This window comes from Anticarsia gemmatalis, chromosome 2, assembly GCF_050436995.1.
Source record: "Anticarsia gemmatalis isolate Benzon Research Colony breed Stoneville strain chromosome 2, ilAntGemm2 primary, whole genome shotgun sequence".
Taxonomy (NCBI): domain Eukaryota; kingdom Metazoa; phylum Arthropoda; class Insecta; order Lepidoptera; family Erebidae; genus Anticarsia; species Anticarsia gemmatalis.
Genome location: NC_134746.1, coordinates 13,856,579 through 13,879,097, shown reverse-complemented (window position 1 = coordinate 13,879,097; position 22,519 = coordinate 13,856,579). Strand labels below are relative to the sequence as shown.

At 36.7% G+C, this 22,519-nt stretch overlaps 2 protein-coding genes across 4 annotated transcripts; both read right to left on the bottom strand.

The window, feature by feature from the left end:
- Positions 1–17: 17 nt before the first annotated feature.
- LOC142985633 (uncharacterized) lies at positions 18–21,551 on the bottom strand. 3 transcript variants are annotated; one of them, XR_012960220.1, is made up of 13 exons: positions 21,304–21,551; positions 19,983–20,828; positions 19,490–19,904; positions 18,904–19,123; positions 18,311–18,509; positions 17,042–17,641; positions 15,471–16,957; positions 7,712–7,846; positions 6,768–6,982; positions 6,085–6,228; positions 5,234–5,371; positions 2,110–4,967; positions 18–1,467 (listed from the first exon to the last, which is right to left on the bottom strand). XR_012960220.1 is itself a non-coding variant. In XM_076133922.1 (12 exons), the coding sequence occupies exons 2-12, from the start codon at positions 20,659–20,661 to the stop codon at positions 3,878–3,880; spliced, it is 5,322 nt and encodes a 1,773-aa protein (XP_075990037.1). In that variant the 5' UTR covers positions 20,662–20,828; positions 21,304–21,551; the 3' UTR covers positions 18–3,877. The 3 variants fall into 3 exon arrangements, 1 of the variants encoding a protein (XP_075990037.1); XR_012960219.1 differs by having other exon boundaries at positions 2,117–4,967; XM_076133922.1 differs by having other exon boundaries at positions 18–4,967.
- Positions 8,577–11,262, bottom strand: LOC142985623 (uncharacterized). The gene is made up of 3 exons (XM_076133911.1): positions 11,055–11,262; positions 10,075–10,179; positions 8,577–9,822 (listed from the first exon to the last, which is right to left on the bottom strand). Exons 1-3 carry the CDS (start codon positions 11,148–11,150, stop codon positions 9,010–9,012), a joined length of 1,014 nt encoding a protein of 337 aa, XP_075990026.1. The 5' UTR covers positions 11,151–11,262; the 3' UTR covers positions 8,577–9,009.
- Positions 21,552–22,519: the final 968 nt, after the last annotated feature.

Below are 22,519 nucleotides of genomic sequence, written 5' to 3'. Positions count from 1 at the left end.
GAGAAATATTTGTTAATAATTTAAAATCATCACAGAATAAATCATATTTTATAATAGTAAAGTCTTTGGTACTTGACAAGTACATCAATTATTATTTCACATTAAAGGGTAACAGTCAGTTTTTAAAACATAAGTTAGAAATTCGAATAGATACCTTAATATAATAATTTTTAACCCATTACTGTCCCACTGCTGGACAAGGGTCTCCTCCCAAACGAGAGAGAAGTTAGGCCTTGAGTCCACGCTGGCCAAGTGCGGGTTGGGGACTTAGCATACCATCAAAAATGTATTATACAAAGTTTAGGCATGCAAGGTTGCATCACGATGTTTTCCTTCACCGTTAGAGCAAGTGATATTATTTTGAATACTTACACACATAACTTCGAAAAGTCATTGGTGTGTTGCCACGGGTTTGAATAATCGAGCACTTGCATGGCCAACGTATACCACTCGGCAATCACTGCTAATATATTATAATAAAATAAAGTTTACAATTCAGTTTCTTATTTTAACAACACGTTTGACTAGGTTATCGAAAAATCGAGATCTTTTACATGTAGAACAACATCCAAAATACTTAGTCTATGGTATTTCTTACTTTCTAACGTCAAAATTTCAAATTTCTACGCACAGACAGAAACACTACAATACTCGTATTAACTCACAGTGAAAACTACTTGGGCCACCATTTGCCAGCATTTCTATACTAAAAAGCGTTTTTGGTTTTATAAGAATAGCTTAATAACTAGTAAATGAAGTACAATTTTCAACAGGAATTCAAATATAGTTCGTCAACCATTTCCCTGTACAACGAATTTTACTTATAGACTAGAAATTGAACAAGCCTTTCAGACTTTTACACTTAAAACTACAATTATAATAAAATGTCAGTCCACTTACATAAAATCACACCTTTTCCTTACGCTCTCTATGATCCCTACCACCTTCTTTTTCGTCATTCGTATTTCATATCATTATTATGTGGCTGTTCGAATCAAATTATATTATTAATACACAATATTGAATACATACATACACAAAATCACGTCTGCTTACAGAGATCAAAGTATCATTTGTCATCATCCCTGCAAACTTCTTATTATGTATACAGGAAACAAACTATTATTTGTTTGATTATTGATTGATACTTAAAACTGTAATTCATCTTATATAATTATTACATCGTCGTTGCGACTAGAGCGTGTGATGAGATGATGATGATCATGTGTGTGAGTTTATCTCCCAATATCAATCATCATAATATCATATCGTTTATCATCACATGTAAGAGCTCTTGAAAAACACAATTTTCTCGCAAAAGTGATTTTTACATAGTTTTATGTCGCAACGACGATTTAAGTCCATTGAAATGTTTTTTTAGGCCTTAGCTTGCGTCCCCTGGCCGCCATCTCATGAAAAAGATCGGTGGCGAAGGTGGCGACCCTGCAAACGCTTCTTATGACGCCCCTACACATAAAAATTGCGATTGAATGATTGATTGAAAACACACTTTTCAAAGGACTATTAAAATTTAACACGGCACATTTTAATAAGAAACATATCAATCGTAATATTATAATAGTTCAATATGTATATCAATAATAATAATATACTTTTATATTATCATAGTCAGTTTGAGATACATATTTGTGCACCGGAACATTTAATACTTAAAACTAAAATTACTTTTACATTACTATATGTTTTGTTAATTTATTAAATCATTGTCCACATTTCAGTTTAGTTATAAGAATCATATAGTTTGTTTCGGATACGTATTCGTTTTCATACCTCAAACTGTGATTAATCTTTCAAACTGCTTAATTTCATAAAATACTGTTCATATTTAAGTTGCACAATTAACACTCTAGATAGGTACATATTTCTTCAGTTAACTCTTTGTGCTATAATATCAACGTATTTCACACTTAAAACTATAATTCATTTTATATAATGTACTTGTTTCGTTTAATAAATCATTGTCTCCTTTTATGTAAAATAAAATATTAAAAGACGAAAAGTTTTCGTGCATTTGAGCGTTTTATACCTAAAACTAAAGTTCATCTCTAATATGTAAGTAATAGAATACGGGAATTAACGCGAACACACATTTTACCTTAAAATGCCTGATGTTACGGCGTAGACAGGTTACACAGCACTTAACACATATGCTTGCGAAAGTTAGAATTCATCTTCACAATGTTGATTTCAATTAAATACTACCCACATTTAATTTCGATTACATCCATATGACACATAATCACACAGTGTTTCAGTGCATCTCAGCCATTCTCAGCGTTTCCTACTTAAAATTGTAATTAATCTCGTAACTTCAATAATTCACTGTTCACATTTCACAGTTACACATTAATAATAATATACCCACATAAAAATATTTCATTGCCAATAAGAAATATTTTCGCACATCTTAGTGTTGCGTACATAAAATTACAATTAATCTCACTACTGATCAATTTAATAAAGCACTAACCACATTTCACTTACGAGCATACATACATACATACATAATATCGCGCCTCTTTCCTATAGGGGTAAGCAGAGACCAAAGAACGCCATTCGGAACAAATAATCATATTGCACAAAATATCAGTTTAAAATACATATCAGCATTTGAGCTTTTCATACTTATAACTATAGTTTCTTAATCTAGCACATAGTTTTATAAAATACTAGCTGATTCACGCAGCTCCACTCACAAATTTTCTTTGCATTTTTTCTCTATAAAAACCTTTCCCGCGTCTTAAAGACAAGTTTACAAAAACAAAAGTCGAATTGTTTGAGCCGTTTTAAGTTTTGCGCTTGGCAACACATTTGGCGTATCATTTTTATTTATAAGAAGATAATTATTTTAAAGTAGACATTAAGTTTGCCTTGGAACATTGTTTCTATATAGTCTCAAATAAATAAAATTAAAGTCACATTCAAATAATACAATAAACAATATCAGTCAGTTTAAGATTTGTTTTCTTACATCTAAGTTTTTGATTCTTAAACCTATAAATGGACTCGGGTTCACTTCTAAATATCTATTAGATAGCTTAATTGATGGGTTTTTAACAGTAATTGTTTTTATATATTTGTTATTTAGCAGATAAGTTATTTGACACTTAAATACAACTGTCAAACTGGCCTTTAATCTCACATACCGTTGAATAAATAACGATCCACATTGTAGAGCACACTCACAGTTCACACACAACACATCAGAGCTTGTTTTGAGATCAGTTCTTAACGTTATTTGGCATCTTTCCTTGGCGAATGGGCACCACACCACCACTTGGCATCTTTTCTTGGCCACCTACAGCATTACCACTATTTTGTATAGAAAACTAATTTCGTTTTCCATTAATTACTGTTTCGAATTTATTGTTCATATGTTTCTTTATTTATATGTTTGTACAATGTCAAGATATGAATAGTTCTTACTTCAGAAGTTGTTTTCTTGAGCAAGTAATAAATAAAAATAAATAAATAAATTTAACCCATTACTGTCCCACTGCTGGGCAAGGGTCTCCTCCCGTAATGAGGGAGGGTTTAGGCCTTGCTTGAGTCCACCACGCTGGCCAAGTGCGGGTTGGGGACTTTGCATGCCCTCAATAAATGTATTAAACAAATTTTAGGCATGCAAGGTTTCCTCACGATGTTTTCCTTCACCGTTGGAGCATGTGATAATTATTTCTAATACACACATAACTTCGAAAAGTCATTGGTGTGTTGCCTCGGGTTCGAACCTGCGACCACTTGCGTGGGAGGTGTCAACTTATACCACTCGGCTATCACTGCTCTAGTAAGTAATAAATAAGTATAATATATAGAATATAAGTATAATAATAAATAGTAAGCAAGTAATAACACCTTAAATTATAGGCATTGATAATAATTCATTTTTATTCCTATTTTGTTCAGTACATTCCGTTTCTGGACTATTTTCTATACCCTCTAGCATATTTTGCGAGGGTACTGACAAAACATCATCAAAAGACATAGGCGACATCGCTTCTAGGTTCGCAGGGAGCAACAAACTGTTCATAATCACATTGATATCTTCTTGCATATTAGTCGCAGGGTCAATATCTTCCTGTGGAATGTCCCCAGCCATTGCATCTAAAAGCAAATTGCTCAGACTGTCTTCACTTGGCGAAGACATTAGCATATTTAAGTCATCCGTTTGGTCATTTGGCACATATGACTGTTTAGAATCAGTAGGTATGTATACTTCTTGTTGAATTCCAGGGTTATTTGCAATTATATCATTGTTTTCTGGTATAGGAAAAGTAGCTTGATTTATACCTTCATTTGAAATGGTAGGTTGTATTAGACTTTGATCGTATATAGAGTTATTGTATTGTGATACAGCGAACTGGGGTTGGTCTAAAAGTTGGTAATTTTCAACATTATCAGGCTGTATATTCAACGGTTGATAATCTACATCATCTTCAAAACTCACATTAGGTGGTATGTACACTGGTGGAATGTACTGTGACTCTAAAGTACCATTAGATTGCATTGCTTCATAGTCATCAGGCATTAGAATTTCTGGGTCTAAGGCCATGTAAGCTTGGTCGTTTACAGGTTGGTATACCTTTTCTATATTTTGTTCATAATTTTCAGGTATTATATTATCATTTGTCATCAACTGCATATTGTTAAAAACGTCATTAGTTTCATTATTTGTTTCGTTGTCTATGAATGTGTTCGGTGCATCAGCCCAAGCCAAAAGATCATCTAAAATGCTTTGTACAGCTGATTCTTTATCATCATTACCTTCGTCTACTTCTACAGGAGGTTGTTCAAGAGTTGCCACACTTTCTTCATCTTGGGGAGACTCAGCATCAGGTAAAGCATCTGTATTTTGTTCACTTGGCTTGTCTTCGTCACCCGTAGTGTTACTATTAGATACTGGACATAATGTCTGATGATTTACAAGAAGACTTTCAGACGAGAACCTGAAAAAAAACATTGTCATTGCATTTTTTTATTAAATAAACCGATATTCCGGAATGAAAGAGGGGTTAGGGCCTTAGTCCACCACGTGACTAAGAACAGTTGGGCACTTTGCAAACCGTCAAAAACTATTCTTATCTATAAATGATGTTTAAATTCGAAATCGAATCCGAATTTTTGCTTCTATAAGCTTGCTCTAATAAGTTATCAAACTACAGTCGAGTCTCGTCAGTCAGTCTAGAAACCTTTAAAAATGATGAGCACTTACGGTTTATCACACAAGCACTTGTACAAATGTTTGTCCATGTTGTGTGCAGTCAGCTTATGTTCCAGTAACTCGCCGAGGTCCTCGAACTGCGCCTCACACACGTTGCATCGTATCGTATTTAAGTGAAGGAGCAGGTGCCTACAATAAGTATCATTACATATCATATTACACCATTATCAGCAGTCAAAAGAAAATCAGCCTAGCCTATCTTCCGATTATGTTGGAGTCAGCTTTCTGTCTCACCGGATGCAGCTGGATACCAGTATTTTACACGGAGCGTCTGCCTATCAGACCTCCACAACCCGGTTACCTGGCTTATAACGCGATGCGATCGCTGCAGACTTTCAAGCTTCTGGTAATGACTGTCAAAGATCTTTGGATATGACAGCTGGGACCCACAATTTAATGTGTCTTACGAAACACGGATATAAATATAATTGAAATTGGTATTAAAGCCTGTGTGATCTACAAGTATAGGAGATGTACGCCCTAAACTTCATCGAAAGCGTAAGAAAAAAACAGATTTTCACATTTACTATGTTAGTAGAATCTATACTAATATTATAAAGCTGTAGAGTTTGTATGTTTGATTGTTTGTTTGTTTGAACGCGCTAATCTCAGGAATTACTGGTCCGATTTGAAAAATTCTTTCAGTGTTAGATAGTTCATATATCGAGGTAGGCTATAGGCTTTACATCATCACGCTACGACCAATAGGAGCAGAGTAGTAATAAAGATGTTACAAAAACGGGGAAAATTTTGATCTATTCTATCTTATGTGACGCAAGCGAAGGGTCAGCTAGTTTTTCATATTCAACATGAGATCAATACATATAATGTTGTATACATACTCATCGAGCGTGTGTTGTGTGAGGAAGGTGGCGTTGGGGCAGTGCGGACACTTGCGCAGCGCCTTGTGCGTGTCGCGGCGGTGCGCGCCCACCTGCTGCCAGCTGTAGAACGCCGCCGAGCACCCCGCCACCGGACACTTGTGTCTACCACAGTCACAACACCAGTCATTAATAGTGTATGGTTATGTCAAATTATGACATTTATTTATTTATTTTAAGGAAGGATACATATCGAGTAAAGAATGCAATCTTTATCTTGTCCTTCGCTAGTTATATTTGCAAACTAATGTGATATTTGTCCTTAAAACTTGTTGGGGATTCTTGTAAATCTTGCATGACTAGATATTTTGATCTCGCGAAATTTCAGCTGCATTGCATTCTTTACCATTGACACAAATTCCAGCTACTGCAGTACCTAATTGTGTTGATGATTTGGTACGGCTTATAAGTTCGCAGCTAATATGTATAATGTAAGTAAAACTGACCAAAAATAACACTGTTTCCACTCGCTAAGTAATAATAAAAAAATACCCTGTGATGAAAAGATTTCATTTATTGATTGATCTAGTCTGCGCTCTGACTATTGCAAACGTGCGAAGCATGTAGTTGACACGTTTACAGTATCCATAGGCATAGTATCCAATATATCTATAAAAAACATGTATATGGCGTGTAAGTGATACCTGGGCGGTCGTTCGTGCGAGCGCATGTGCTTGCAGTAGGTGAAGGCGGTCTTGCAGACGGCTGCGCACAGCTGGCAGCGGCGCCACAGCTCGCCGCCGCCGTGGCGCCGCTCCACGTGCTCGCGCAGGGTGCGCCGCGTGCGGAACTTGTCGCCGCACTGAGGACACGCCAGCGAAGGCTCCAAGTGCCTCGTTAGGTGACTCGCTAGACATTCCTGCGTAAACACTACTTTACTTAATATAATATTAATGTAAATAAATATCATTCGACAACTCACACACGGTCATTTGATTCCAAACTAAGCAGAGCTTGTACTATGGTAACCAAATAACTAGTTATAACTAGTATATAACATAGTTATATAGATAAATTGACATCCAAGCTCAGAACAAATACACGTGCTCATCACACAAAGATTCGTCTCGGGTGGGATTCGAACACACGTGGCGCTACGGTTGTTGCGGCGAGGTGACCGCTTAAACCACTGCGCCAAACGTGCGCCTTCGTTTAACTACCTAAAACAAAATCCTAGTAATTTGGCTACAACGGCCAGTTTCATTGACCTGCCAACTGTTGTACAGGCGTTTATTTAAAGTTCGATTGTGAACAGTCGTGAATAATATTTAAAGGCTTACGGTACACTATTTTTTTTACAAAATGAGGGAAGACCAAGTGAGGGTAGGCGTAGAAACTCGCACCACAAGAAGATGACACTTAGCACCTATGTAAGTAAATCGGCCTGCCTGTGGCAACAATCGGCGAAATTCAGGGAAAACGTCAAGAAATATAATAGTTAACTATAAAATATAACTACAAATTATGTTCGTAGCAGTATAAAAACGTTTTGTTTAGCTAGCTTTCGAATTTCACACTATCGTAGGTCATTATCTAAGTGTCGTTTCCTAAAATATCACCAGTTAATATAAAAAGAGCGTGTACTGACCCTGCTCTTGCCGATGTAGTGGCAGCCGTCGTGCCAGCACTTGAAGGCGTTGATGCCGAGGTGCACGCGGTGGTGGCGCACCAGCTCCAGCATCGTCTTCAGCGGCTCGTCGCAGAACTTACACACCAACGGTTGCTACAACATCACACGCTAAATAAAAACCATATCGTTAGTTTATAAGAGTCAACATATATAATATTTAAACTTTCGCGTTGCATATAATCATATAATAGGAAACAGGAATAAATTTCGCGGTAATAATGAAGGATTTTTAGGATCGCTTGGAAAGAATTGCGAGGCGCGCCAGAGTCAGCTACTAGTATTGTACTTCGATCGCCTGATTGGTAGAACAGTTATCCGAGATTCCAATGCACTGGGTCCACGTTCAGTATGCTTTCCAAAACACTTACTTTTGTTCAAGTTGTTGGCGACTCCTATACTATGATACTAACTCTGTCGGATTATTTATTTGCTCTACAAATAGCTGTACTTTGTTTACGTTGTGAATGTTTGTAAAAGTCCTATTGTCTACCACTAATTCACCTTAATATTTATTTTAACGAGTAAAAGTACCATGAAACGTTTATAAGCCACAGTCCATTTTGTGTTCCTGTAATTAGGACTTGTATAATAGGATACGTACGTATACGTGCCTGTACGTGTACGTAATGTGTTATTCGCTAGACTATGCGTAGTTATACCGGGTGAAGCCCGGAAGATTGAATTTATGGTTCGTTCAAACATTTAATTATGTCCCTGAAATAAATTCTGGATTGACTATGGTATACATAGTCATTAGACAGTCTATCATATCATGCTCTCGTCGTATATCAAACGAAAGGGGGTTCAAATAAACAAGATCAAATTATTTATATTAATTTTAATGATATTGAGAATTTTATAATACATATATAATTGAGAATGAGATTTACAGCAGATGCACTACGATTACATATAAGACTAACTTGATAACCTTATAATTATATTATAGTTATAAATAAATAAAACATAACAACTTAAACTGCCTGTTTGACTACTTCTGTGGTCTGGGCGACTGTGTGTACGGCTGCTGATCACGAGGTCCCGGCTTCATTTCCCCGCTCGAACAAAGTTCTATTAATCTTCTCTTGTTTATATTATTCTCAATAATAATCCGGAGTCTGGTAACATGCCGGGTATATGGCACTATTGCTGGCGAAACGCGGGTGTATTTCATACACCTCTGCCTACACCTTCAGGTATAACAGGCTTGACGTTACAAATAAAATAACAAAACTTAAATCAAACGTAAAATTAATTTAAATACGTATTCGCTGTCGGAGGTCGCCCATCATGATGATGTCAGCTTCGATGAACTCGATGATGGCGTCGTACTCCTCGCTCAGACGCTGCTTGTTCTCGTCCAGGCCGGCGGGGGACTCGACGAGGTCGCGCTTCAGTTGCTTGTACGTGAAGTACACTTTCAGCATGTTCAGGAACTTGTCCTCGGGGGTGGACAGGCCGGGTGGGCGGGGGATCGGGCCGCTCTGCTCGGTTTCCACGGCCATTGGCTCGTCGGCGGATGGCGCCTGGCTGCCAGCCTCCTGGGCAGGTTGCTCCACGGTTGGTGTTTCTACGGCTGGTGTCTCCGGGGCTGGTGCCTCCGGGATCTGTGTGCCCATGGCTGATGTCTCCATGGCGGATGTCTCCGTGGTTGATGTCTCCATGGTGGTTGTTTCCATGGTTGGTGTCTCCGTGGTGGCTGTCTCGGTGGTTGAAGTCTCCATGGCAACTGGCTCCTCGGTAGCCGGTGCTGCTTCTGATTCAGCAGCTTGCGCCTCCTGCTCCGCAGCGGAGGGCCTCAGTAGCCCGAGAGCGGTCACAAGCCTGAGCGGCAGCGAGCTTGCCAGTTCCTCAATTATTTCGCCAGTAGTGGCGTTATCCATGGCGAACTCAGCCTCGTCAAGTTCTAGGGCCCGTTCACCCGTTATGAACATGGGAGGCGCCCGCAGCGGCCGCACCACGCCAGTTTGAGCCGCTCGGGCCGCGTCAGCGTCCTCAATAGTTCGGTACGCTTGAGCCGTTTCAGCTGTTTGAGCGATCGCAGCCCTTTCGGCTGTCCTCAGCTGAGCCTGTAATTAAGGAAAGGCGAGTGAGGACATTTGTTGTATTGTTAAAACGGCTTAATAAACAAGAAGTTTTTTTTAAAGAATCGTATCAAATGGCGTTCTTTGTTGTCTGCCTACTCCTATGAGGAAAAGACGTGATTTATATACGTGCAAACACTAAAGTTATTACAAAATACTCATCGAATTCTTACGAACCTATTCTCGCAAGGGAAACTAAAAAAAAATCTAGCATTTACAAAACAGTAGTGAACTGACCTCCATCCTGGTGTAGTAGTCATGGAAGGTGGCCATGTCGGTGTAGTAGTCCTCCTTGAGGACCAGCTCATCCTCCTCATCGTCAGTGTCCGTTATATACTGCGTCTACAAACAACACCAACAAATTATAACTCATTTTCAAAAATTCTAATTCAAACTCTCGCTATAAAAAGTAAATAAGGCTTTAGCCTGATGCAAGCTTATTACATTCTGCATTTTTTTCTGTCCCACTGCTGGGCAAAGGCCTCCTTCTTATATGAGCTAGGAGTTACGCCCTTAGTCCACTTAGTTGTTTTGGACTGCATGCCGAAGTGCCGGTTAAGGACTTTGTATAAAGAACTGTGTTAAAAAGCTCTCAGGCATGCAATGTTTACAAAAGTCAACAAATAAATTACTTGCATCATAGTTTTATATGCAATAGGGAGTAAACTTGCATCGTGTAAGCTCTACTTGCATTGAGCTAGAACAAGATGGCTCCATTAGTACCCTTTACTACGCATTTCACTTGCAATCAAAAATATACAAAACATTTGCATCGGTCATCGGCGATTTCGCATTATTTTTCAATAATTGCACATTTCATAAAATGGCTGCGCTATCACTTATCTATTAAAAGCGATATTAAGATTCATTATCATTAAAACATCATTATCATATTTCATATTTACGTGAGCGAAACGTAAATAAATAATAAAAGATCACGAAATTACCGTCTTTTTAACGATATGAATTATACAACTCGCATATGAGAGTAATCAATAAGGTTCGACTTGCACGCAGCATCCCTACGCACTTAAGCACTTATCGATCGGTGCAACTGTTGCACCGGATGAAAAGAGATGAATATATCGCACTCAAAATTTAAGTACGTAATAATTTTACCCGGTATTGAGACAAATAGGTGGAAAATCGCCGATTACCGAAAATTTAAAATTTTAATTCATGAAAAATATATATTTATATATTTTTTTCTTACTTACATCCTCGTTATATTCAAGCGCGAACTCCACTTCGACCAGGAGGTCCATCAGCGTCACGATGCCGTCCACTGGGGGATCAACCTCCGGAGCGCACATTTTCAACACCCAATCCTTCTTTTATGAGACTTTAAAATAATTTAAAGTGTCTACGTCCACTCGCAATGGCGAGCGTACCTAGGCGGTACCGGAGCACTAATCAATAATCAATAAAACCCAACGACTAGTGTTGCGGAAACTGCTATTTTTATATAGCAGGCGATTGTTAAACGCTTTCGGCCGAAATCTTTAACTCTGCTATGTTTATGACTTGAATAAGAAACAAATTGATAATTGAAAAATATACAAACAAAATATTTTTAGTATTTGATGTTAAACATTTCCATAAATTATAACTTCATAATCACTATTAAGAATGTTTTGCACATAAATTAACGTAAAAATTGTCAAAACGCATTTTATAATAATTTTCCGACAAAATGGTTTTTACTCATACAAAATCCGACATTATTTTAAGCTACTTTAAAATATAACAAAACCATAAAACGGAAATAACGCCAGCTGTCAGTAACGTTAAGAAATCTGCTATTTTCGTCCCGTGTCTAGTCATGACAGGTAACAGTTTGTGTTGCCAGCGTAAAATCTGTAATTCCACTAAAAGTGACAGCAATTGCCAGAAAAATGGTAGATGTTGGTTGGGTTTTTTCATATAAGAAAAATATACCCGAAAATGGAAGCTTTTATCGTCTAATATGATTATTTTCTTAACATTTTAACGTTTCGTTGAGAACAGTTCGAGATGCGATTGGATTGAATGAATACCTTATATATTTTGGGCCATCATATGCCAAGTTAGCAAGATTCTATAGGTACTTTAATGGCTAGTTTAATCAGCTTTTGATAAGTATCACTTATTTTAACAAACAGAAGTATGACAGATATTTTCATACATTTGCTGTCACTTAAAATTTTGAGAAAATAAATCCTGTATTAGAATTATTCACGTATCATAGGGACAAGGAGAAATATACAAACAACGGACGAAAAGTACAACCGGATTCTAATGCAATATTGGTCCGAAAACAAATACAGTAGGTGAGACAAACATTTGTTTTGCGCGGTAATCTACGATACCCGCGCACAGCGCGATGGAGATAGTCTTAACAACTACGTTATGAACGTCATAGCTATCGAGTAATTTGTCCGTAATTGGTCGAATTATTCACAAAAATGTGTTATAATAGCGACATGTACCAGTCTGTCTCGTAGATAACCAAGAAATGTTAGACATGTTTTTTTCTTATGTACGTAATTAAAACACACGGCAATAAATATAAGTTCGGGGAATAAGTCTTTCCGCATTATAGTATGTATGAACTTGTAATAAAATCTTTTCTCTACACATAAAAGCTCGATATTTGGGTACCTCACGAGCTCACTGAAAGAAACCTAATGTATCGTTCATACATACTATAATGCGAAAAGACTTTTTCCTCGACCTAATACATTGTGCCATTTAACTTTATGATCATAATAGTATGTTCAGTATAAACATACACACAGCCAGCCGCTCTGCAGAAGATGAAAAATTTATACAAAAGATGTAAGCAGAAGTGTAGGTGACTGAGATATAAAAATGACTGCATATCGCTCCTTGAATACAAAAGGGCCACAAATCGAAATCTATAAATTTTACAGGAGAGCCAAAACAAATTTTTGAAACTGTTTTTTTATAACATTTCATATATTTATTTATTAAATATAAGATGTTTATATATCATTAGATGCGTATTTTTTAGCTCTATCTTTCCACAAAATAAACTTTGTAATAGCTGTTACCTATTAAGAGAAAAAAGCATATAAGTCCCTTTTGCATTCAAAATTTGAACCAATATTATCAGAAGTATGTCAAAAATTAAACACAGTTTTACAAATAAAAATGGTTAATTGTACTTTTTTGGTAAAAAAACCGTATCAAAAAGTTTAATAATAATTACTTAGTAAAACCATAACTGAATAGACCAGGAAAACATTGTATTAAACAATCTAAATGAAAAAATCTTAACTTTTTATTAAATAAGTAAAATTATTGAGATCAACTTTGTGCGTAACTTTCATTATTTAGTAAAATTAAACATCAATCATCATCATCAATCAATGGGTAACGTGACGAGTAGACTGAGTGCAGCAGGAGTATTAAAGAAATAAGATAATAGAAAAGGTTTTTGAGTTTTATAAGCCTTTATATTTAGCATTCGAGGATTATTCCAAAGCTTTTGACAGCATTACTCATTCACACTCCATCCAAGTCCTACTTAAAGATACTATGTAGAATCGAACCTTCATACATCATACTCATCAAAGCAATAGACAACAATATCATTCCAAATCCAAAGAAGCGTGAAACAGGGAGACCCGCTATCTCCCAAATTATTTACCAGCACCCTCAGATAAATTTTCAGGAGCCTGGCGGTGTTATGGCAATCAAAAGCATAGTTGTAAGTGGTAAACAGTTAACAAACCATTGTTTTGTAGATGACATAGTCCTCTTCTCTTTTTCGGCATCGGAACTCGAATCAATGCTCAAAGATCTGAGCACGGCAAACCTTCAGATTGGACTGAGTAAGAACCGTACAAAAACCCAGGTTATGACCAACAACACAAAACGTAGGGTCGAGGTAGACGGGCACGTCATAGACTATGTCGACGAGTATGCTTGCTAGGGGCAGATAACCTCTTTTAACAACCGACGGGACAAAGAGTTGGACAAACGTGTCACAAGTGCCTGAAAGAGATCCTGGTTCAGGAAAGAGCTAATGAAGGGTAACCTTCCACTGTCACTGAAGTGAAAGCTCGTCGACATGTTTATACCTACTACCCGTCCTTACCTACGCTGCCCAAACATGGTCCCTTACGGAAAACCAGAAAGAGCCAGAGAGCGATGGAGCATAGTATATTATGCATCAAAAGAACAGATCACGTCCGAAATTATATACTGCGCTCCCAAACTCGCATAGCCGATGTAAGGGAGAAGACCGCCTGGCTGAAATGGAACTGAGCCGGCCACGTTATCCATATGCATTCAGAAAGGTGGACCCGCATATCTACCAACTGGATGCCAGAAGATGGTCATAGCAGACGCGGGAGACTTAAATGGAGATGGTGGGATGACCTAGACGCATTTGAAAAGGACTGGTCGGATCTTGCCCCTGAAAGAGGAATTTGAAAAGAAAGGGTGCCTCTTTACTTTGCCTGCATCAAAATGTATTATTTTATTTTTAAAATAGTAACGAAAACTAAAATTATTATCATACCAAACGGTCATATTTCTGGCCTTCCCATTCTAGCACGCTAAAAATGATTATTTATTCCACAATAATTTAATGCAAAAGGGACGTATTTCAAAATATGCTACTGTTATATTACAAAATATAATAACAAATACTAGTGTTTGAATGCAAAACAGTCGTTTTCAGAAATATGACACTTTTGCATTACAAAATATGGTAACAATTAATACTATAGTTAGAATGCAAAAAGGACGTTTTCCAAAATATGGCAGTTTTGTATTGTAAAATATAATCACATTAACTTGAAATTTTGCTCCCAACACAGACATATTTTGGATTGTGGCACTTTTTCATGCAACTGCCGAGCATTTGCGTTGAATCTCCGGGCGCAACTCAAAGAGTGGCTCTTTTGCACTGACATTACCTGTCAAAGTGAGCTAATGCAAAAAGGGCAGTAAGTCAGTGCAGCCATAATATAAGCAAAAATGATGGGGGTTTTTTTTTACTATAAAATATAGTCGGTTCAGGTGTCATTTTTGCAATAAAACGATTTTCATTTTTTTTTGAGTTGTGGCCCTTTTGCATTGAAGGAGCGATATGTGCGATTCCGTTCCTTGGAGCGTACTACATAGGTGTATACAAAAATATAAGACAAGTGTGTAAAATTACTAGCTCCTACTCATTTTATGAAAACGTTAGTTTATGAATGGATGAATATAAGTATGTACTAGGTCGGGTAAAAAGTATTTTCACATTATAGTATGTATGAACTTGTAATAAAATCTCTTTGGCTTCAAGAATCACAAATGAGTACACGGTTCATTAGGTTTCTTTCAGTGAGCTCGTGAGGTACCCAAATATCGAGCTTTTTTGTGTAGAGAATTTTATTACAAGTTCATACATACTATAATGCGAAGACTTTTTCCCCGACCTAAAATGTTTTGTCAGTTTTTCACGTAAAAGCCTAAAAGGATTTTAATAAAATTTGGTACACAGATGGTTTATAACAAATACTTATATACGTAGGATAGTACTTTTTACCATAGAAAATCTAAACGTTTCACGGGTGAAAGCTAGTAGTAGCTATATTTTTATAGAAATCGCTATTATACATTAAAATAAGACTTACCACAGCATGGAGGTAGTCGGCGTGGATAAAGTTGGTGTAGTGTGAGGGAACATGTTCCCTGACCTCAGCGACCGTGTGGAAGGGTTTCCCACACAGCTGGCACCTCATCTCGCTATCAAGTGGCAGACGCGCGAGCGGCACGGGCTCTTTAACATTAGAGGCCGGTAGCTCTTCATTAGGCGGTTGTTTATCAGGAGTTGGCTTCTCCTTAGTCGTTAGTTCGTCTTTACTTGGTATTCCATCGTGATTTTGTAGTTTTTGAAAAGTCGGGTTTTCCATAGTAGGTAGTTCTTCAGATGTTGGTAGTTCGTCTATATTTGGGTCTTTCATAGTAGTTTGTTCTTTAATGGAAGGTTTTTGTTCAAGAGCCGGTTGTTTTTTAAAAGCCTTCTTCTTCTTTTTTATTACTTTGATAGTTGGCAGTTCTTCAAAAGCCGGTATGCCTTCGATAGGCTCTTCCACGGTTGATACGTTTTCAAAAACCGGTTGTTCCTCAAAAGCCGGTTGTTCTTCAAAAGCCGGTCGTTTTTTAAAAGCCGTTAGTTTTTCGATAGTAGGCGGTTCTTGAGAAGTCGGTAGTTCTACGATAGTAGGCTCTTCAACGGTCAGTAGGTTTTCAAAAGCCGGCTGTTTTTTAAAAGCCTTCTTCTTCTTCTTTTTTAATACTTTGAAAGTTGGCAGTTCTTCAAAAGCTGGAAGGCCTTCGATAGGCTCTTCCACGGTTGGTAGGTTTTGAAAAGCCGCTTGTTCCTCAAAAGACGGTTGTTTTTTAAAAGCCTTCTTCTTTTTCTTTGTTAATTCTTCGATAGTTGGCAGTTCTTCAAAAGCCGGTAAGCCTTCGATAGTTGGCTCAGTTGGTAGGTTTTGAAAAGTCGGTTTTTCTTCAAAAGTCGGTTGTTCTTCAAAAGCCGGTTGTTCTTCAAAAGGCGGTTGTTTTTCAAAAGCCGGCAGTTTTTCGATAGTAGGTAATTCTTGAAAAGTCCGTAGTTCTACGATAGTTGGCTCTTCTATGGTCAGTAGGCTTTGAAAAGTCGGTTGCTCTTCAAAAGCCGGTAGTTCTTTGATAGTTGGCAGTTCTTGAAAAGTCGGTAGTCCTGCAATAGTAGGCTCTTCCACGGTTGGTAGGTTTTGAAAAGTCGTTTGTTCTGCAAAAGACGGTTGTTTTGTAAAAGCTTTCTTCTTCTTTCTTGATTCTTTCATAGCTGGCAGTTCTTCAAAAGCCGGTAGGCCTTCGATAATTGGCTCTTCCACGTTTGGTAGGGTTTGAAAAGTCGGTTGTTCATCAAAAGACGGGAGTTCCTCGAAAGTTGGCTCTTTCACGGTTGGTAGTTCTTGAAAAGTTGGTAATTTTTCGATAGCTGGTAGTTCTTCAGCAACCGGTAATTCTTCCAAAGTCGGCATATCCTCGTCATGTAACAATGTTTCAGCGTCGGGCGATAATTGTTCACTCGGGACATTGACGTTCTCGCCTATATTCTCGTCCATATCTAAACAAAAAATGTACAAATTATCTTTTACTGTATAAAACTTTATATATTTGGTACTTTTCATAATAAAATATAGATACATACATGCAAAAAAGTTGGTAGCGCTGTCCGTTGTATACGAGTTATTTGCATTGACTGGATATAACACGACAGGGTTTATTGTCAGTGCAGTCTCAGTGCCCATATTCTCGGTCACAGTCTTTGTGGTCAATAGGTCAATAGTCTTATTTATCTGTGGGTCAATAGGTAATACGGATACCGCAGTTTGTTCCTGTGGACGTCGGCAAGCCTTCTTATCCTCGTGTGAGCCCAAAGGCCCAGCTTTACGTTTGTTCGACTTATCACATTGTGCAAGTGAGTCGGTTTGCGACATTAAAGAGTCTGGAATTTTGATTTGCGCAATTAGTTTGTTAGGAATGTGTTTTTCTTTTTGATTCTCCACAATTTGTTGCTTTGGAATATTTGCTGGCACAATTAGTTGGTTTGAAATTATCTTTATTTTTGAGACTGTAGTTTTGGTCTTTGTGGTAGTTGGTTGTTCAATCTTCGGAGGATCTTGTTTGTTTAAGGTCTTTGGTAAATTAGCTTTATCGACCGATGAGTTTAGTGGTTCAGATTCGTCAAATTGAAAAAGTCCATCACCAAACCTCATTTCTTTTCGAAATTTATTCCACCTCTTATTTGCTAAAAAAAACAATAAATATATATCATTGGACAACTCACACGTGGTCATTTGATTCCAAACTAAGCAGAGCATGGACTAACCGAAAAGCATACTTATTTACTTCTAAATACATACTTATATAGATAAACTGACAACCAGGCTCAGAACAGAAACTCGTGCTCATCACACAAATATTTGTTTCCGGGTAGGATTCGAACCCACCACATACGCCGCTACGGTCATTGCGGCGAGGTGACCACGTTAACCACTGCGCCAATTGTGCAGTTGCTATGTTATATTGTGCTTTACAACACTGGTAACGGTGCTCCCACACAGCTGTTATATAACGTTATACAACATTGTGTAACACGATACCAAAACAATTTTAATTGAATTTTAAAACAAATTTGTTTAAATACAAATGTTATAAGTCAGTTTCTAACTATCTAATATATAAAATTCTCGCGTCACAGTTTTCGTTGCCATACTCCTCCGAAACGGCTTGACCGATTTGAAATTTGCGAGCATATTGAGTAGGTCTGAGAATCGGCCAACATCCATTTTTCATACCCCTAAGTGACACTTTTTTTTTATATGGCAGAACAACGTCTGCCGTGTCAGCTAGTATAACTATATATATATATACACCGGTGTGGGAGCACCTTACGACGTACAACAATGATACTTACGGATATTATTCTTGGCCATCCACTTGGTAACGCCGTCGTGGCTGGGCAGAGGGAAGTTCATCTGATTCTTGAGGAAGCTATACATCCGGACCGACATGTTGGTGTGCACGAACGCGCTGCGGTACATCTCCTCGTCCGTCCACTTGATCCTCGTCGTCTTGTTGTCCATCAACAACGCTATTTGCGCCCTCGAGAACAACTGTAAAAACATTAAAGTTTTAAATATTCGCTTTGCATTGAAGGCTTCGTATTTATTAAATTTAATTTCTATCTACTCGAAAACGTCACATTGTTGACTTATTATTAAATACATTTAGTAACGCTACCTTTGCATAAGGTAAGTTTTAAGTATACTGCCGTGGGCGTAGAGTTTGGAGCTACACACACTTATCATAAGATATTATTAACTACATATTATGACATCAATTACATCGGCCATGTTCTCGTAACTGGCGCTCCTGTATGATAAAATGTAGGGATGTGAATAAGGCAAAAGAAGTTTGAAAGGATCGTACTAAATGGCGTTCTTTGGTCCCCACCTATAGGAAAAAGGCCTGATATTATATATGCATGTATATAAAAGTATATATTACACTATGTATCCTCTCTTTCAAGACGCGTAGCTCGGACAACTCGATCTCTGCGTCGACAATGCGGTCGTTAGCCCTTTCTCGAATACCTCTTACTTGTTGCTTGAACTTTTGCTTTACACGTTCTATTTCCTTTTGTACGTTTTTGCTTTTTTTCTGAAGATCACTCAAACGATTCCTCATATTCTTGTATTTAGCCATAGGTAGTAATACCATGTCGGAACTGTAACATAATAATAAAATAATTAATACCGTTGGACAACTCACACACGGTCATTTAATTACAAAATAAGTAGAGCTTGTACTATGGTAATCAAATTACTGATAAACTAAGTTATATACTTCTAAATACATACTTTTAAAGATACATTTACAACCAGGCTCAGAACAAATATTCGTGCTCATCACACAAAGATTTGTCCTGGGTGGGATTCGAACCACACGCGGCGCTACGTTTATTGAGGCGAGTTGACCACGTTAACTACTGCGCCGTGCGTGAAATTATATTAATATTATACGTTATTCATTCAAGAATACTTGACATTATTTAAAAACGTATATTTAAAAAAATATATATATTGAAACAAACCCAGCAGTAGCAGTTTCATAATCAGCCTTGGTAGAAAATATCCTGGCTTTAGTCCCTTGGTCCTTGCTGCTTGACAAGTGTAGAACAAGATTCTCACTAGACGAGGTGTTGAAATTTGGCAGGTGTAGAGCATCAGGAGCATCAATAGATTTTGTAAAATTAATAGACTTTATAGAAGAATCTTGTAATATCTCTTTGATATTATTCTTAGACATTATTCCACAAGTATCAGGGCCACTTTGCACTGATTTCTTTTCTGTAACTACAGGGACTATCGGGCTACTTTTATATGAAATTATTTGGTTATTTTGTATAGGCGAAGCATCACTTGCAGATGAATCAGAGATATTAGTTGTCTGTTTTTTATTTATAAGTTGTTGATCAGTTTTTATTATGGACAATGCTTGTTGTGGACCTGCAAATATCAACATAACAGAATTAGTAACTAATAACAATGAATGAGTATACAAATGGATAGTTGTATGATAGTTACCAGATTTTGGATTTTCCTTTAATGTATCACTCAAATCAGGTTTTTTCTCAAGTACTGGTCTTGATTCATATGTAACGGTTTTATGTGTTATATTTGTTACTGTCTTTTTTATTGATTCAGTGGGTTCTGAAGGCAACGGAGAACTCGAATCTTCTTCAGACGATGAGGAAATGATAATTTGTTCCTTAAATTGAGATGTCTTGAAATTGTGAGGTGTCCGATCTGAGTCAATCGTATCTAATGATATTTGTTTCCCTTTCGTTCCAACCCTGATTCCATGCGGTAAATTCCTAGGTACAATTAATATTTCGTTACATTTATCTACTGTTTGTTTTGTTACAGTTTCCATTTCGTCATGACGATGGAGGGATAGTTTAGTGTTAGGATCACTCTTATAACTCTCATTATAATCACAGGTATCTGCTTTGATATATGTTTCTTTATTAATATTTAAATTATTGTTGTTTGTAAATCTAGTTTTTATTTGCCACGGTTTGTCACTAGAATTGCTTTCGCTTGAACTGTCACTACTTCTTATGTCTTCCACGTCTGTCATATTTTGATTATTATTATGGTCACTCTCATCTGTGTCTAAGTCAATTCTTTTATGGTCATGCAACATAATGAGACCTGAAATTTTTCTTTTCTTATATTTTTTATTAGTACTTGATGGGTCCATATTTGTAGCTTTGGTTTAAAATAAATTGTTAAATATGAGGTCAGTTTTATTATGCATTTATTTCTCTGTTTATGATGTTAATTTATGGTGGAAATGTAGGTATATGAGTCTTGTTATGCATAATTATTTTTTGTTTATGGTTTTCATAGCTACTTGACATTCGGGCTCTGTAAAAAATGATTACATTATTATATTAGATAGAAATGGCGGTAGAATTATATTACAAATTTAAATATATAAAGTCTAAATCTAATTTTAACAGAGAATTAATCATTATTTTAAGCTGGTTTTCAATGAAAATATATTCAACTGTAATGAAACAGGAAACACCAATAACCAGAGTCGGACTAACAGATTTTTATCATATATTATAAATAATACTGGCACTCGGGTAATCTCTTCGTCTGTCATCTAAATATAATCTGTACTGATAGAAATTTTTAAAAGTAATTTATACATGTCTTGTATATCCGTTATTACTACTTAAATACAGTAGGATGTCACCAAGTCTCATTTTATATACCTTTTTTTTGCAAAATATTCAATTAAAATGTTTCAGTAACCAGTGTTCACTGGGTATATTTCAAATATACTTCAACTTGTACTATAATAAATCTAAAATATTCAGTAATTATCACTTACCAAAGCTCTTAGAATGTAAATAAACAATAAAGAATGCCACTTTGTGCCATGTTTCTTATCAAACAATACACTTTCTGAATTCCACAAGTACATAGTTGTAATTCAGTAGAGAGATGAATAAAAGAGAGTGAAGATTCAATACAGATTATAATTTTATATTATAGATTCAATAACAAACAATTTATTCAAGTTTTTATAGTAATAGGTGATTTTTCATTGTACTTTGTTTTTATTTTTGATTTGACGGATGAAAATTTGAGAAAACCGCGTATTTGACAGTTGCTAGTCGGTGTTGTCAGCTTTCAGGACACGTCATGCTTTCTTTTACGTAGAAAGTAACTTAAATCACAACTTTCCATAAAAATATTGCATTGTTAATTATTTTTTTGGTGATTATTATTTCAATTAGTGAACCAATTATAATGTTATTTTGTAAATCTATATCTTAGGCTCTGGTAAAAGTCATTATGAAAGATTTATGGTAAGTTCAATTGAGAGACTTATAACTTTTTGAATCGGTTTTCCCCGAAATAAAGAAAAATGTTACAATGTACAACGAAGTTTGACCAGAAATAAAAAGGCATTCACTGTGGTCTTTGAGAAAATACCCTTACATTTTCATTTCGTTAACTTTATGAGTTAAACTTACCTAGAAAAGCTCGTGGCTCAGTTACAACAGCTGCATGGATCAATCTCTTAGGTTAAGCTACACTGGCCGAGGTTAGTCAGTGAATGGGTGACCATATTGTGCGTACCGAGTTCCTCTGGGTTTCGAAAGGCACGTTAAATTGTGGGTCCCGGCTGCCTTATTCAAAGATTTTTTACAGTCGTTAGTCGTACCAGTAGTCAGAAGCTTGAAAGTCAGACAACCAGTCTTACCGAGGGATATCGTGTTGTAATCTAGGTAACTGGGTTATGGAGGTCCGACGGGAAGTCGCTCCATGTAAAATACTGTTATTTAATGACACTGGAAGACGACTCCGACAAAGTTGGAGAAAAGGTAAGGCTGGTGATATGAGTTTCACTTCCGATCAAAGTTTTACAATCGGTACTGTCCCGATTACTACATCTACGACAGCTTAAGACTATAATAAATAAAATTCGCGTAGTATATTAAAACTCAATTCAAAGGGGCATATAAAATAAAAATCTATATATTTTTCTTGTGGAAACGTTCGAATAATTCATACATTTGATAAAACCCCATAAACAGTCA

What these genes read in the sequence shown, in the direction of transcription:
- LOC142985633 (XM_076133922.1), bottom strand. Translation starts at nt 20,661, where the DNA reads ATGGACCCATCAAGTACTAATAAAAAATATAAGAAAAGAAAAATTTCA. An exon ending in TATGAAACTGCTACTGCTGG is followed by an intron (nt 19,124 to 19,489) that starts GTTTGTTTCAAT and finishes ATTATGTTACAG; the next exon opens with TTCCGACATGGTATTACTAC. An exon ending in TGAAAGAGAGGATACATAGT is followed by an intron (nt 18,510 to 18,903) that starts GTAATATATACT and finishes ATGTTTTTACAG; the next exon opens with TTGTTCTCGAGGGCGCAAAT.
- LOC142985623 (XM_076133911.1), bottom strand. Translation starts at nt 11,150, where the DNA reads ATGTGCGCTCCGGAGGTTGATCCCCCAGTGGACGGCATCGTGACGCTG. An exon ending in CGCTTGAATATAACGAGGAT is followed by an intron (nt 10,180 to 11,054) that starts GTAAGTAAGAAA and finishes TGTTGTTTGTAG; the next exon opens with ACGCAGTATATAACGGACAC. An exon ending in ACTACTACACCAGGATGGAG is followed by an intron (nt 9,823 to 10,074) that starts GTCAGTTCACTA and finishes CCTTAATTACAG; the next exon opens with GCTCAGCTGAGGACAGCCGA.